Source organism: Argiope bruennichi, chromosome 2 (genome assembly GCF_947563725.1).
Source record: "Argiope bruennichi chromosome 2, qqArgBrue1.1, whole genome shotgun sequence".
Classification (NCBI taxonomy): Eukaryota; Metazoa; Arthropoda; class Arachnida; order Araneae; family Araneidae; genus Argiope; species Argiope bruennichi.
The window spans coordinates 67,144,814-67,161,513 of NC_079152.1; the positions used below are offsets into that span (position 1 = coordinate 67,144,814).

General features: G+C 29.3%; 1 protein-coding gene across 1 annotated transcript in view; it reads right to left on the reverse strand.

The window, feature by feature from the left end:
* Positions 1 to 3,676: 3,676 nt before the first annotated feature.
* LOC129959235 (agrin-like) overlaps positions 3,677 to 16,700 on the reverse strand; it is a 149,170-nt gene continuing 136,146 nt past the window's right edge. The window contains exons 26-29 of the mRNA XM_056072062.1: positions 14,768 to 14,849; positions 11,030 to 11,263; positions 7,302 to 7,405; positions 3,677 to 5,272 (exon numbers count right to left, since the gene is read on the reverse strand). Coding sequence (XP_055928037.1) covers positions 5,115 to 5,272; positions 7,302 to 7,405; positions 11,030 to 11,263; positions 14,768 to 14,849 — 578 coding nt within the window. The 3' untranslated portion in view covers positions 3,677 to 5,114. The remainder of the gene's footprint in view (positions 5,273 to 7,301; positions 7,406 to 11,029; positions 11,264 to 14,767; positions 14,850 to 16,700) is intronic.

The window sequence follows — 16,700 nt, forward strand, 5'->3', positions numbered from 1 at the left end:
CTGTGGTCCTATAGTTGAAAAGGCCCTAGACTATTGCCTGCTTTGCCTGCCTGATAATCTTTCCCTGTTATATATATATATATATATATATATATATATATTACTCACATTCTTATACTAGCTATAATTCGTAATTATTAACATTATGCCAGTAAATGGATTGTTGCACGACTATAATTTAATTAAGATCATATTAGGAATTGTTCGTCTGTCTTCGTCCTTGCAAGAAAAAACAAATTTCTGCTTGTCTTTTTCTAGTTTGGCGCAATATAATCTAGATATTGGTTCTTGTACCGTAAAAATTCAAACCAAAAATTCATTTCTGAATTCGAATGATATCTGAAATCATTCAAATAAGATTTTGCATTTTAATTATCATTAATTTTCCAATTAACAGAGCATTAAATAGCAATACTTCATTTCTAATCACCGTCTCTTACAATCCGAGATTCTAATACACGAAAGCTATAAAAATGGCTTTGTTTGATTTTGTTTACAGAACTTCGAATCAACTTAAGTGTCTCCTTGCGACGCCAGCAAACCTACCAGAATTGTGAGATGTTCATTCATCTCTGCTTCTTTTCTGTTTTCACTTCCTTTCATGAAGCAAATGGCAGACGATTATCTGAGTCCATTAGTTAAAGCTCAGATGGACTGAGAGCTGCTGTCTTTCATTCCCTTTTGAAGTGGCAGCCACCCCTCATCAGTTGGCCGGGACTTAACGCCTTTCTCCCTTATCATCTGTCCTAGATAAGGGACAGAAGAGGGCAACTTATCTTGCCTTGAGTCGGTATTTGTTTCCTCGTAAGCAACCCCACTTCATCTTGCAGTAATCACACGTCCCTCGGCTTTCGACAGTAATTGGCTCCCGAACAACTCACACAGATTTTTCCACGACTCAGGATTCATTACTTTTTCGATGCCCGTATTTTCCTGGAGATAAAAAACAATGCGACCGTGTTATCGATATCTTTTTTTTTTTTCGTGTTCTTTCCCACCTCTTTCACTTAGCGATTAACGTTGCTTTCACCAATAAAAAGTAATTATCACGATTGTTGGAGGTAATCTTCGAACAAATCATGTTTGTTTACAAAGTGTAGTTAGTGTAGTTATTACAGATTATTAGTATGGCTAAGTACCTCTAAGTTACATTTTAACTACCTACACAATTTTATTTGGGAAGGTGTATATGGTCATAAAGTTTTCATAGCTGTTATAATTCATTTCACAAATTTACAGGGATTTCGTTTTCTGTTATTTTACGATTTGAGGATATTGTTTCTTACTCAATGCTTTCAATTTCTGTTTCAAATTTCTGTAAAAAATCAGATAATCGTTTGACAACAATTACTTTTTTTGTTGTTGTTGTTAAATGTGGGAAATGTTATGTTGTATAACTTACAACATTTCAAAACAGTCATTTCAGAATTTCAATTCTTTAAAACAGTAAAATCTCTCAAAATGCACAATAAATTCGAAAACTTGAGTTTCATCTTTTAAAATAGGTTTTATGAAGGATATTGACTAATTTAGTTTAAGAAAATTATTTAAGGATTTCTTTGAATTTCTTTAGAAACTTAACTAAAGAAATTCAAAGTAATTCTCAAATTTTTTCTAATTAATTTTTTTTCAAGAACTCAAGTCTAGAAATGCATAATGCAAATAAGATTTAAGATAATACTAAGAATCGGAAATGAAATGTTGTCAACGTGAAACTTTCAACAATCATCATGCAATTTCACAATATTTTTTTCACCCAAATGGTTATCCAACAGGGGGGGGGAGGATAAAGTTTTTAGAGTATTTATTGGAACAAAAGCAAGAACGTTTTATTTGTAAAATAAGCAATTAAAGTCGTATATCAGAATAATAAATTTTCTTGTTGTTGTTGTTCCTGCTTTGAAGAGCAGCATTTCACCCAACAATATGGCAAATCGGTTGCCTATGCCTCGTTTCTATGTCACCAAATGGTACAAATATGAATGTCCGCTTAACGAATATCCCATCGCTGATGGCCCATATCATCGTAAATGTAGTTATCTTAAAGAGGCGTATCTTTATGAAATCCATTTGCAAAAGACACTAAATCCAATCTAACGATTCATAGTGGCCAATCATTACGTTATTTCGAATAATGTAGTGGTCGTTACTGGATATTTATGGTTTCCACATCTTACTTTCACTTATTTTTTTTAATTAAAAAGATTTGTCAAGTGTTCCAAGTGAGCTAATTCATTCCAACAATCATAGTTTTATAAGAAATAAGTTGGTAAACAGAATTTCAATTTTTTTTTAAATCAAGAAATTAAGAGAATAATAATCAAACAAAGTAGAAATATTTTCTTTTCTGCTATTTCCCAATATTTTAGGAAATAAATAATATTCATACTACTGCGTCAAATTTTTCCTATTTAAATAAGGCACCATTTACTATTAAAGATTTCTCAACTGGTAAATGTCAGAAGAGCAAACCTGTTCCTCTAAATTGTATTTAATTAGAATTTTTAAAAAATTGGCCAAGTTCTCCTATGCTTTTTAAAGTATTAGGTGCAGTTGTTACTTTATTAAGAGCATATATGTTGTCAAAACGACATTAAAAGAATCATCGATCAAGTGATTGAACGAAATGGATCCTTCTGTTACACAGAGAACATGCTATTAACTGTAATAAGAGATGAGAGGCAGCAGAAAAAAATGAAGAAACAATTAAAGACATTACATTACAATCTGACATTACAAGAGAGTATTAAAATCAAGACCCCCTAAATCCGAAATCTGTAAGAAATTTTAAAGATACCCTCTAAAATGTTTGGTGCCACATACTACATTTAATTGACAGACTGGATTAAAATATAATCTTTGGATCTCTTCAAGGATGAGAAGCTTGAAAAGAATAGACTATTTCGTTATTTCTTTATTCAGAATGTTAAGGTTTTATTTTTGAAATAGCCTAAGCCATATACCAGCTGAAAAAGTATGCATTATATTAATAAGAGTCTATAAAAAGCATGCGGACCTGGATAAGAGTAATTGTGAAATTACCAAAGAACTGTAAGATAATTTACTCTTATCAAAATAGAATGTAAAAAATAACACTTACCTTAATGAATTATCCAGAAAGACATCCTATTATAATTTAAAATACCACAATGTTCCTTTTCGTAAAGCGCTAAATTTTAGATCTTTTACGCAAACTCAAAATGCGGCGCATGGTTTATAACTTTCATTTTTCTGCCATCAGACTACAAAAATTAATGCTATTAGAAACAAAATACTTAATCGGTATAATTTTTGGTAAAGAATAATTTTACACTTTTTTGACATGTTTTCAAATTTAATCTTCTATGTGAATAAAGCTTCAAAGTATAACTTTTTTTCTCAATATTTTCCTGTTGATAAGCAAGCGAGAACGCAGCTAGTGAGCTCTATTTGAATTTGATCCTACAAAAGGGGATCGTTTATAGTGTGTACATTAATTCATGTTAATCAGATTAAGGTTAAAAATACAGCTCAGTAAATAACTGAGTTATCTTTAACCATTATGAAATAAAACACAACATAATAATTGAAATGGATTTTATTACTATAATTTAATTTTATATCATAATTTGATTACAAAATGTACAATTATCCAAAATGCATTTAAAACTCATAATATAAAAATAATTCATATATTATCGAAAACAATTTTTCAGTATAAATATGTTTTCTTTAGATTTGTAATGTTCATAAAGTTTCAAGAATATGTTCTTTAATCCTACGTTAATCTTAATAGATGCAATTATGCCATATGCATCTATTAGCTGTTTTTAAATCATTAGAATTTAAAATTTCATTATAGAATATTCAAGTTAAATCTCATTTGAAATAATCATTTAATTATAAAAAAGGAATCAAAGGCATGATTAACATATCATAAAATAGACTTTGAATACATGATAGGCAGTGAAACATTTCAGAAATGGAAATGATTGCTACCAACCAATGTTTAATAAAATAAGTTGTTGAGTTGCGGCTCTTTATTAGAATAATAAATTTTTAAAAATGTGAAAATAAATAAAAAGAATGTTTCGTCTGGAAATGAAATTTCTTTCTCGGATTAAATTTTCAATTTAAAGTACATTTATAAGATGTCTTGCGCCCGATTATTTATATTACATTTTTTAATAATGCGAGTGCGTGTGAAAATATTTATATTATGTATTGCATCAGATTTAAAATACACATAGAATTACGATGGTTCTGAAACTAATTATTTCATTTTATATTTCACAGATTCTTAAGCATTAATTCAAAATTCTCTTTCCAGGCAGATTATTTAATAAATTAGATTTATGGACAAATAAAAATAATTTGCCATCTATAATGCATGTAGGTATGATTTCTTTTAATAAACATCATTTATATACCATGCATGAAAGAAAAATTATGAATCAAAATTCATCTTTCCAATAGATATGGTACAAAGCAGTAAAGGTGTTTGCAAGTATTTATTAATACACAAGTTTATAGATGCTTTGTTTAAATAAATCATTGATATTTTAATATCATTTTCAGTACAATTCCTTCATTAAAAAATAAACGAGATGCTAAGTTTTAAAGAATGCAACCATATATAAAAATATTAGATGCTTTAGAAAAATTCTTGCGCCATTTTTTAAAAAATATTTAAAGTGTTCTTTATAATAATATGGTATATTACAAAAAACGAATGCCTTATTTGAAAAGTAACAAAGATGAAAAATAATCATATTTAAACTTTTCTTCGTTGCATTTAGTTAGATATTACTAATAAATTTAATAGCAAACGATATGTTGCATCTTACTTCCAATATATAACCATTGATCCAACTTCGATGTTATATCGCTATATATTTCGAATGCAAACAATCTTGGGGGAAAGAAACCAGTGCTGATTCCACTGCACTGGTCTCCAAATGATGATTCCCTTACTGAAATCTTGGCACAGAACAGTCATTTGCACATGTTTGTATTTACATAAATTCATGTCACATATTGACATATTAGGAATGATATCCAAATTGAAAGGATAAAAGAATTGAGTCTGTGACAGCTGAAATAATATAAGAAATTTGTATTCCCAGGAATTAAAATCATCGACGAATTTTCGAATGTGCACAGAATTCAATGTCTTGTTGTCCACTAAGAATCTGATGCACTGGGCTTTTGTCTACAATGATTGAGTCTATGCAACCTTTGAAACCTTCGTAGTATGCTAATGGTAAGCCCAAAGGTAAAGAAGGAGAACCACCTAAAAGCGAAGAGGAATGAATATCGTGGACAAAATGTGGACAAAAATACAAATGCATATTTCAAGTGAAAATGAATTATATTAACATATTCTGAATTTAAAATAGGAAAATCCATGAGAATTATTGGTTATTATTTAATTTGCAACATTAAACGGAAGTAAAACTTAGCAAAACACAATGTATCAAACATATAAATTATAAAATGCCATAGCATAAAAACATTGTAGGTAAATTCTAGATTTTCCAATGAAATTTTAATCTTAATCGCTTAGTCCTACAAATTCCGATCTCTTTCAAAAAACTCTTAAGATGAACATGCGTAAACAAGTTAAAACATTTTTTTAACAAATAGAACTATTATTTATATGCTAATATATCATAAAGCACATATAATAATAATAGCAGAAAATAGATTCACATTTAACTCAAAAAAATAGTGAGAAAAAATAAAGAGTGTCCCAAAATTAATGCAAGATTTGAATGAGCCACTATTCGTACAGTGAAGTGTTAACAACGCTATTAAAAAACCACTTGACAGCTGATCGTTTAGGGTTAATAAAAATGGGGCGTTACACGATGGAACAGCGCGTTAACACAAGGTTTGAATTGATTAAAAAACACAGTTGTTGTTTTTTTATTTAAATTCTTATATCTTTATTCATTGTAAAGTACACAGAATAGAGTTATGTATGGAATAACACATAGGGCAAAATGCTTCCATGGCTCTGCTGGCACATAAATGTGGTTAAATTTCGCTAATGCAGCGATGAATTTCCACCTTCAATGCCCGCTTGCTTGTGGGCTTGTTGGCATAGACATTTAACTTCAAATAATTCCATAAAATGAAATCCAGTGGTGTTAAATCATACGATCTAGGTGAACAATTCTTAAATTTTCAAACTCTTGCAGCCAGATTTTCATTATTTTTGAAATATTGTTCAACAATAAAAATGTTATTATATCGTGTATCGCTCCATTTTAACTACCTCAAAGCTATCAGATGTAAAAGGGTTTTTTTAATAGAGTTGTCAACATTTTATTGCATGAAAGGTGGCAAATTCAAATCTTGCGATAATTTTGGAACACCCTTTTGTATGAGTGTTGCCATTGTGTTTGCATACATCGAATAACCATATTTTAAATTCAAAAACTGAAATTTATTCATTCCAAGATGTTTCAATTCGATACAAGTTATTCATATATCAAAAATATTTCCAGTCTTTTACAGGCGCAAATTCCTAAAACAGAGCACTTCATCTCTTTTTAGTTATCTGCGCAGAAATTTCAATTTTTAAATATTAAAAAAAGGTGGATTTGCTGGTCCTTGATTTCATTTTAATCTCTACCAAGAAATTTGTCTTCATGCTCACTATCTTCTGGAATGCAAGATAGGGGATGGTGGTAAGAATATATGGATGAAAAGTCGACGGATAAGTTAAAGGGTATTCCTTTCCCCTGGGGATATAGTAATGATGGTGGGGTTGTATTGATTACGTCTTCTATGTCGGGGTGTACTTCCAACGAAAGAAGCCCATGTTGGTAATGACCAGTAGATAACAAATCATAGTTCCTGTCTTGTTGCCGTGATCCTTCGGTCAGTCAGTGTTTCCAGCGTTAAGACAGGATGGGTGGAATTAATTTATAGTTCTTCCGTATTATGGACTTTAAAACATTTTCTATTAACTAAAAATATTTTTCTTATATTGAAGAAAAAATGTGTTCTTTTTATACGTTTAGAAATGAAATGAGTTTTACGGCATTTTTTTTTAATTATTATTATTATTAAAATGACAGAATCATAGTAACATTATATGGTCACAGGAAATATTTAAAAAATTAAAATTAAATTAAAAGTTTCTCTCTATCTATGAAAGATAACATACAATGGTACATTTTCTGAAATTAGAGGCCCTGAACTTCTATATATAGAGAAGGAGAAAGAGAGAGAGAGAGATACTAACAATCTTATTTAAATTGCAGTTTTTTTTTAATCTAAAGTTATGTTGACATTGAAATATTTTGACTTACCTATCCACAATACTCCATCAGTATTCAAGTCAGTGGTTCCCGAATCAGTCAAGTTGGAGACTAAATGAATTTTGTCTACTCGTATTTCTCCCAATCTCTTCTTTCTAAAAACGAAAAAAAAAAAAAAAAAAAGAAAGAAAGAAAGAAGAAATGAAAAGATTCATTGAAACACTGAATGAACGGCAACTTACAATGTGAAAATTATATTATTTGTTAAATATTTCATTCGCATATTAAACGAAAATAAGAATGCTTTATTTTTTTTTCCAATTTATGACACTAAGAGCAATTCTATAGTAAAAATTAAATTTCATGGAGAGTACAAGTAAAAATCGTAACTTTAAGTATCAAGTTCAGTATACCAGGCGTCCAAATAAGCGAAAAATATGCACGCAACGCAGAACATTCAGAGTGTAGCCTCGTTCATAAAGTTCGACATTTATATGCAACAAAACTTTAGGGCACAATATGAAATGGAACAGCTGCCTCGACACTCGTTCGGGTTTGGTATACTAACCAGAGATTACAAGCCTTCAGGACTTAAAGGTAGGCATTCTGAATAATTTTAATCGTGTCACTGTGAAATTGATACAGTGTACATGAAAAAAAAATCGAGCATCAACTAGATTTTATCCGTACTAGTAGGGGATCACCTATGTCGCATATGAGTGACGAAAAAAATTTAAGTTGCATAGTCATGTATTGAAAAATATGATTGTTATTATGTAATATAATTTTAGGCTTATCAATCTATTTAGGCTAAAGTATCAAAGAAAATTTATAGACACCTGGTATTCTAATCATATACACTCTGAAGACTTCAACTAATCATAACACTTCCGGATTTGACACAGTAAATTCATAAGAATAAAATGTGATATAATTTTATATCAATATTATTATTATAAATGGAGAGACTAAACTCATAAATATAAGCATGATCGAACAGAGAACAGATGTATGATTAAGCCATGTAGTCTGAATTCTAATAATAAGGACGGTATTAAATAACATTATAATTACCACTATATGTGTTTCTTCTGTACACTATTCAATCATGCTTCAGCTAAATTAATAGCGTCTTTTCAAATACCCAAAATTATGATTAAGCCGTAGTTTGTTTGTTTTTCAGCTTGAGTCATTATATGGTTAATAGCGTCTTTTAATAATAGGTTAATAGCGTCTTTAATATGGTTAATAGCGTCTTTTCAAATACCCAAAATTTATGATTAAGCCGGAGTTTTTTTTTTTTTTTTTTTTTTTCTTTTTTTCAGCTTGAGTTAATATATGGTTCTTAACTCTCAGGAGTCTGCTTCGGAAATCTTGAGTCCGTGTACTCCAGTAAATGTTTAATCATTGGTTTCTTATACATTCTATAAAATTCTAAGAAACTGATACATTCTATGAAATTCTAAGAAACTGATAGTGAGACACTTCGAAGAAAAATCAGTAAAGTTGTAATTGATCAAAATTATTATCTGCGAAAATTATTATTCCAAAATTATTATCTGCGAAGGACAATATAAAACAGTTCAATATACAGAGAAATGTATTTTATTTTACATTTTTATTTTAAAAAACCATGAGGTTAAATAATATACGTTATATCTAAATTTATTTCTGAACATAGTCTAGAATGATAATATTTTTTTTTTTTTCAAATTGAATCAATCCATTCTCACTGTATATATATCATGTGCCGTTTCCCTTCAATTTTGTACCTGATTAACATCTTTCAGATAGAAAAAGAACAATGGATCACAAAACACCTTAAGGCAAAATGCAACCAATTACTAAAACACCTACATTGTTACATTTGTCGTGATTGTTATACCGCATTAATTAGACTCAATTTTCCGCTCATTGTAAAAATAGTTTTGTCCTGGGATAACAACACTCTCATATCTGAACGCGATATTTTTTATTTAATAAAGAATTTCTTTCTAATAAATAGAATTTTGAAGCATTGAAAAAGAAAAATAACTTTTGAAGGTAAATCTAAAAGTTAAGGAGAATGATTTGCGAATAATATGTGGTTTGTTAATATATTTTTTATTTTTGTTTGATTTATGGAGCACTTTGTTGTGATGAAATATTTTCCAGCGAGACAGGTTTCGTTTCAGCTGCTTACCAAGATGTCCCAGCGGTGCAATAAAATTGTCTGCTCATATTCTTTTTCTTTCTTCAACTTTATTTTTTCGTCTGTACCATAAAAATATCGAAAGCCGATGCCCAGTATTCTCACAACTATGAAAGTAATTGAAGTTTTTTGTTGCTGTTGTTGTACCGATATTATTTCACTTCATTATTTTTAAGTTTTTTAAAAGGAAGAAGGTTTAGTTAATTTACTTCATTTTAATACTTCGTCTTGCAACTACTTGTGAAGTATTTTTTGGATAAACCTTTTATGTTTGAACTGATGTTAGAAGACAAGAGGCGGCCCTCTTTCTCCAAACTTTCACACTACACCAGTGGAAGATTATTTGTCCTCAACGGGTTTAAGAAACATGAGATGTTATGCACTGAGAAAAAAAAAAAGATTTTCGTTTATTTTAACTTTTTAAAATAAAGCGTTTCATCAATTCCGAAAATCTTTGAAATGTTCAACGTTTGAAAGTTCAAATGCTCATAGAATAGTTTTCTAAAATATAAGCCATATAATTATATTTATGAAAAATACACTTTTCTTTACATGTTTTTGAAAGCCTGAGTGTTTTTATTAACATGTGATAAGTAATATTTTTTCATGGAGGAGGTTATAATAAAAAATATAATATATTTCACAGATATTTAAGTTACATGTTATTCAAAAATTTTATTTTAAATTTATGAAATTGAAAAAGAATAATATTATTATTATTGAATTTTTATTCTCTTCTTAAGCTAAATGATTTTATTCAGAATTTTTTTTCTTCTTAAATATACCTATTTATGGTTAATAATAATGACAAATGACATACAGATTGTCGTATCTTCAGCGTGTTAAGATAATATATTTCCGATTTATCATATATAGGATTTTTTTCACTTTAAAAGGATTTTTTTAAAGAAAAGGAAAGGAAAGGATGTGTTTTTTAAGGAAAGGAAAGGACTTTCTTCCTCTTTGCTGAAAACTGCATTCATTCTATATTATACATTTCACATTAGTTATAATTTTTTTCGTTAAAATCTTCTCTATTTAAAGCAGAATTTTAGTCGATTTTCGTTATCGAAAACAAATCATTCCCCTCATGAGCAGCAAACCAGGAGGTTCGAAACCAATACATTCTGATTTTGAAGGCAAAACGATTTCTCATTCTGAAGATGTAGAAACAAGGCCGTAAAATTTACCATTTTTGAAATGTGTTGAACACTACCCCCATAAAAAAAATAGTGAATCAGGTACTTCGCACTTGCCATAATAACAAACTTTCTTGTACAATTATTCTTAAACCGACGGTGAGCCATGCCACTTTACCAGAGAACATTTGCATGAGCACCGTCATATAGAGCTTATTTCGTAGCTAGGACAAAGCTTGTTTCGGAGTTACCTGTAGGCTCATCAATCAAGATTGCGTAACGTTTTTGATTTTTGGTCATTAAATATCTAACAATTTTAAAAGAGAATAAAAGCCGTGACTTCGACAGAAAATGCCAAAAATAAAGCACCAAATATCAATTGAGTCGGTTGCCGAGCTTAATATCGCATGCATGAAATAAATTATGACATAAGAAGATGAATAGTTTACCTGTGAAATGAGACTGTGTGCCACACACCATCATCAACCTTCTGGTCACTCTTCACTGTCAAAATGTCGTTCTGTTTCCTCAGATTGAAACTCAATTCCGGATATCCATCAACCAAAGCGATGGCCACAAAGTCACTTTTTGTTGTGGATTTTTTACTCGTCCAAAATAACAGACCGGATGATTGAGTGGTACGGAAGCGTACTTGAAATCTGTTAGATTTACGCCTTTTCGAGCTGAAAAATTTTGATATATTTTTTTTTTTTTTTACAATAAAAACAAAAAGTAAAATTTCCTCAAAATAAATTTATAAAATATTGCTCTTTTCTATACATATACTAATTTTATAATGTATATCCTGTTACTCAAAATCTATAGTAAACATAAGTCAAACTTATCTAACCAAGAGAAAAAGAAATCATCAGCAAGAGACTGAGAAATAGTCAGAATTTCATAATGTTCTTAAAAAAAATTTAAATTAAGAATGAATTAAAAAAACATACTGCTATTTATATTGGTTATGCATCCATACCAAAACTTTTTCAAATAAGTGAATGAGAATACTTTTTTAGTAATTACAACATTGGTTACTTTATGACTCACCTGTGATTCACATTTATTATCTAATTAGTTCACATCTACTATCTAATAGGGTTACTCTTTCTGTATTACAGTTAAGATACAGAAAAAAAGGGATCATCTAATTAGAAAAAATAACCGAATAACAGGCGTAAGTTTTATATTTTAAGTAAGTTTAAGTTTATAGTTTTCGGTTCTTATAATCACTTTAAAGAAGTGACATCCTTTAACCATTTTTGTTGAAATGATACAAATGCCTGTTTTTCCGAGTGTTAGGAGAAACAGAGGTACCAGAGGAAGTTTATGTTGTAGATAAAGTAGAACCCACCATTTAGATACATAATTATCACTCATTCAGATTACTGTGTGTGATTACAAACCAAATCGAATCATTTGTTTGGTCTTATATGCTATATGTGATATAATTATTACTATTTAATAGAACATCAAAGATTGACGCTTAATTATACAGATTATGATGACAGCGACTCATGATTTAAATTTATTTATTAATTTCAATTTAATTATATTTGTGTCCATTTGAAGTAACACAATGGCTATTCTGTGCGCATCATAATTTTGAAACGTAGTAAATTGGAAAAGACGACACCAGAATCAGTAGCTTTCTCCAAAATCCAGAATTTTGGATACAGCTTGGGATTTGTCGAGGTCTACATTGGATCCTTGACGCTAGATTTAACTAGAAAGAAGACAGATCAGAATCAGAATCGTATTTAGAACCTTATATCATCCGGCCTCGATGCCGAGACTTTACCATAAATCTACAATGGCGTGTTCTGATGTTTCAGAATAGTTTCAAATGGAACTGTTTGTGAATGCAAAACACTTCTCGCGCATAAACGGAAAATGAGATATAAAAATCATTCTATGCAGTTTGAATTACCTTTATTCGAGATTTTTAAATTATCTGAATTTTAAGATAGATTTCTGTCCTGTTTCTGAAGCACAATCGTTCTATCTGGAAACAGCAAATCACTTCAGGGGTTACCCATATTTCAGCATCGAAAAAATCACAGTCGTATATAAATTCGAAGAAAATTAAAGATTTTCTGTTAAAAAAATTAAATAAACCAGCGTATATGATCTTCCCAAAACTTCCTCACATACTCTCTAATAAACGTGTTATATCAGAGAACGTCTTCCATGATACTGGCATACGATAGTTACGAAATATGAAACATTTGCGTGATTTTAAATTTTTTACTGAATGTAACGCGTTATCCTTGGCGAATTTATTTGGCGATTAATTCTAGCATGCTGTTAATAGTATCCAAAAATCCCATTTGAGTTTTAGGTACATTTTTCCCAATCGATTGAAGCAAAAATTTTACCCAAGGCCACACTTGTAGTCACAAAATTACATACCAGATTTCATATGTTAAAGTCATTGCATTTTTAATTAACGCATTTATATATTTCTGATTGTACAGACCGACAGATAGTCAACAAATTTTTGGATTTGGTCAAAAGATGGTAGATATCTACTTTACCGATGTTAAATCTATTTAACAAATTTTTTTCTATTTAGCTTTCTCTCTGTTTTACAGCTTTCATGTTGTTATATTCGACAGATAGACTACCTCTGGATGGATTTTGCTCAAAGTTCGACAGACATCTACGAATTTAGTGTAAAGATAGGTGTAACAAATTTTATCCGTCTAACTTAAAGCATTTTTGAGTTATCTTTATCACAGACAGTTAGACGGACATTTTTCAAAAATATGATTTTTCGAACTTAGGAAGGTTTAATAAGAGGAGAGTCGTCAAAATCTCGAAATCGGATTTTTTGACAATTACAATACTTTTTTCTATTCTTCATATACGAAAAAGTAAAAAGGCGCTTTTAAAAACATTCATGTTTGGTGTTCTACAATGTAGATAATTTAAATGTTAATAAATATCTTCAATTTATTAGTCTAATACAATTAGTAAATAAATGAATCTCAATTGAAAAGCAGGTTTTTCAAATCCACTATCTAATGCACGAAATATCACTCCTTTAGAATCAATATTAAATTAAATCAGTCCTTTAAATGATAATTAACTTTTAAAAATGTTGAAATAATACAACATCATAAATTACAAAAATGTGTAAAGTCTCTAAGTTCTAGCCTATCGGGTAAAAAAGGAAAACTAGATTATAAAATTTTATACTTATCAACATGAAGCAAATAAGTAAACACACATAAAAAGGATACAAATTCGCAATTAAACATTCTAGATTCAACCATCACGCAACTGTTAAATATCTAAATTTCCATTTTAATATTTTTATAAAATTTATCTGATTTTTAAATCCATTTTTTTAAAATTTTTATAAACATTTTAATTTATTAACAGCAGTGGTTCTCTATTATTTATTTTTATCTGCGATTTTGATGCTTATAAACAACGAGCTCCAAATATATGGCAACAGAAAAATCCTTTTATAAAAATACCTTCAATATTAAATATAAATAATTTTTCCCTACTCTTAGTTGTATTTAATGTTTCCATGACTGGTTACGTGATCCTTCCAAAATTGAACATTTTTAATGCAAATTTGATCTCAGAAAGAACATGAAGCCTCTAGAGTTTAATTAAGGACGAAGTGGCTGTCATCATTTTAGTAAATAAGAATATGTTGCTATCGAAATAAATTAGTTTCTGCTGCGTTGCGGCATCGAATAAGTTTAATGTTATTTAAATATCAAAATTAACAAAAATAAGGATGTCATCCTAAACTTATAGACATAACATATTTTTCATTTTTTTTCACTAGTTTCATGCTAATATATGTAGTATATGCAATGCCAACTTTAATTATTAATATGAAGGAAAAACCTGTTGACGAGAAAAGTATTTGCTCATAAAAGTGAAATTCAAATCGAATAACTTATTTTTTTTACAATTATTATTATGTATTAATGTAGTGAAAAATACTTGTATCATCAATCTTGTATCATAAATCTTGATTTTCTTGGCTCTAAATTTGGGCATAAATGAATATGATTTATAATAAATAATTTATAATTCTAAAACGTCGTAAAAATGTAACATTTTGTTCCTTCCTTAATCAATAATTAATAAATGATATAAGTTTTTAATGAGATATTACATGCATTAACTGTTATGAATTCACCCGATTTTTATTTACTTACCCTTTTGTATTTGTGTAGGGAAAATTTAGATGCGTTGTACCATTGAATGATATGGCTCGTAATAATTCCTTTTTTCTTATTCCTAAAAAAAATACAATATAAAATTCATTTAAAAATGTTTTTCTAATAAATGATTACAGAAAAATATATTTAATTTGCTGGTAATTTTCATCAACAACAAAAACTATTGCACAAAATGTTTTATTAGATAAATAAATAAGTGACAAGCCTGGAAGACCAGCATGATTTGAAAATGCATAGTCACTTAATTATTCGTGACTTTTTTAAAGACTTTTTTTGCGATTTTGAAAATGTTACAACAATTTTAAGACTTAGCTTTAGACTTTAGCGCAGTGAGCCAAGAATAGAATGACAAAAATGGAAGATCAATGTGAGTTCAAAATGCATGATCACATAATTATTCGTGTGATTTTTTTTTTCCTTTAACCTTTTTTAACGGCTTTGAAAATGAGTTACATTAGTTTCAAAAGATATTGTGTTATAAGACTTTGCTTTAGATTTTAGCACAGTGAAGACAAAAAAAAAATGTAAAGCTTCAGTATATTTACAGGAATATTGTTTTGGCTAAAAGATGAATTAAAAATTGCTGATTTGCTTCTTCAGTTTCCTGGTAGTTATCCATGAAAAGTTTCTATTCTCCAAACCAAATAGCGAATCAACACTTTTACCAATAAGTTCTTGAAAGGCTTCAAAAAAGAGGGTACCAAGAATCAAAACCAACTGTATGCTATATTACACTACGCCTTGTTACACTAAATTTTCAACTAATGCTTTTTTTTATGTAAGAAAACCCATTTGTGACTCTTTAGCAACTTTATCCTTTCTTCCCACAAATTGTGACTCTTTTCAACTCACAAGACTGGAAATTCACTTCAAATAGTGTCATTTTGGAATGTAAAAAAACACTAAAAGGGCCGTAACTGACCAACTGAACGCAATTTTCATACCCGCGTTCTTAAGCACTGCTATAATGAAAAGCAAAATTATCTTCAACATTATGTGGTTTCTTGAGATTATATCTTTATAAGAAAACAATGTGAGATGGTTAACTTAATTAAATAAAAAATTATAGTAAAATCAATCTCGTAACATTATATACATATTTATATATGAACTACTCATAGCTATTTTGGAATAACGTAAAATCTAAAATTTAAAATGCCTACATATCTGACTGTATTTGGTGTCCAAGATGAAGAAACCAAATCTATCCAAAACAAATATACGATATAGTGCCCTTAATGGCATAACAATAAAAGGAGCAACTAGAAACCACAGTTAATAACCACAATAAGCCCAAACACCTATCACTGCATAAGAGATATACCATTCTTAGGCCTAATTTCAGGGGATTTTTCGGGTCACGAGGAATCATTATTAGACTTTTTGTCTGCATTCCCTCACCAAAAGGGATTTAAACCAAAATCCCTTTTTTTGAATCCCTTCCTGAGGGTGACCCTTGAAAAAGTCTTCAGGCCAGATTCTTTTTTTATTTGGTTTATTTGATTTTGCTATTAACTTGATTTTAATACTTTTGTATATATATATAAGAAATATAACTCTTTTGAAGAAAAATGATTTAATTATGTGGGAACTGCTCATCTAATAGCTCTCATACTCTGTAAGGCGCATGTTGTGTCATTGATTACATCATTATAATCAAATTATTGTTTTGCATCTAAATTGGCAGACGTTAGTTTTGCGGTGAGGTGGTAAGGCGTACCGCTCGCAGTACGAAAAAACAATATGTTAATTAATATGATTTAAGAAATGTTAATTAATTCAAAAATAAAACACACAGGATATCATTCATTCTCACTTAGTATGCAAACCACTATTGTCTTTCACTTAAATCTTGATTCATTATGCCAGTTAAATAAAATTATCGTCAATAGTTGATATCATAAGAGAT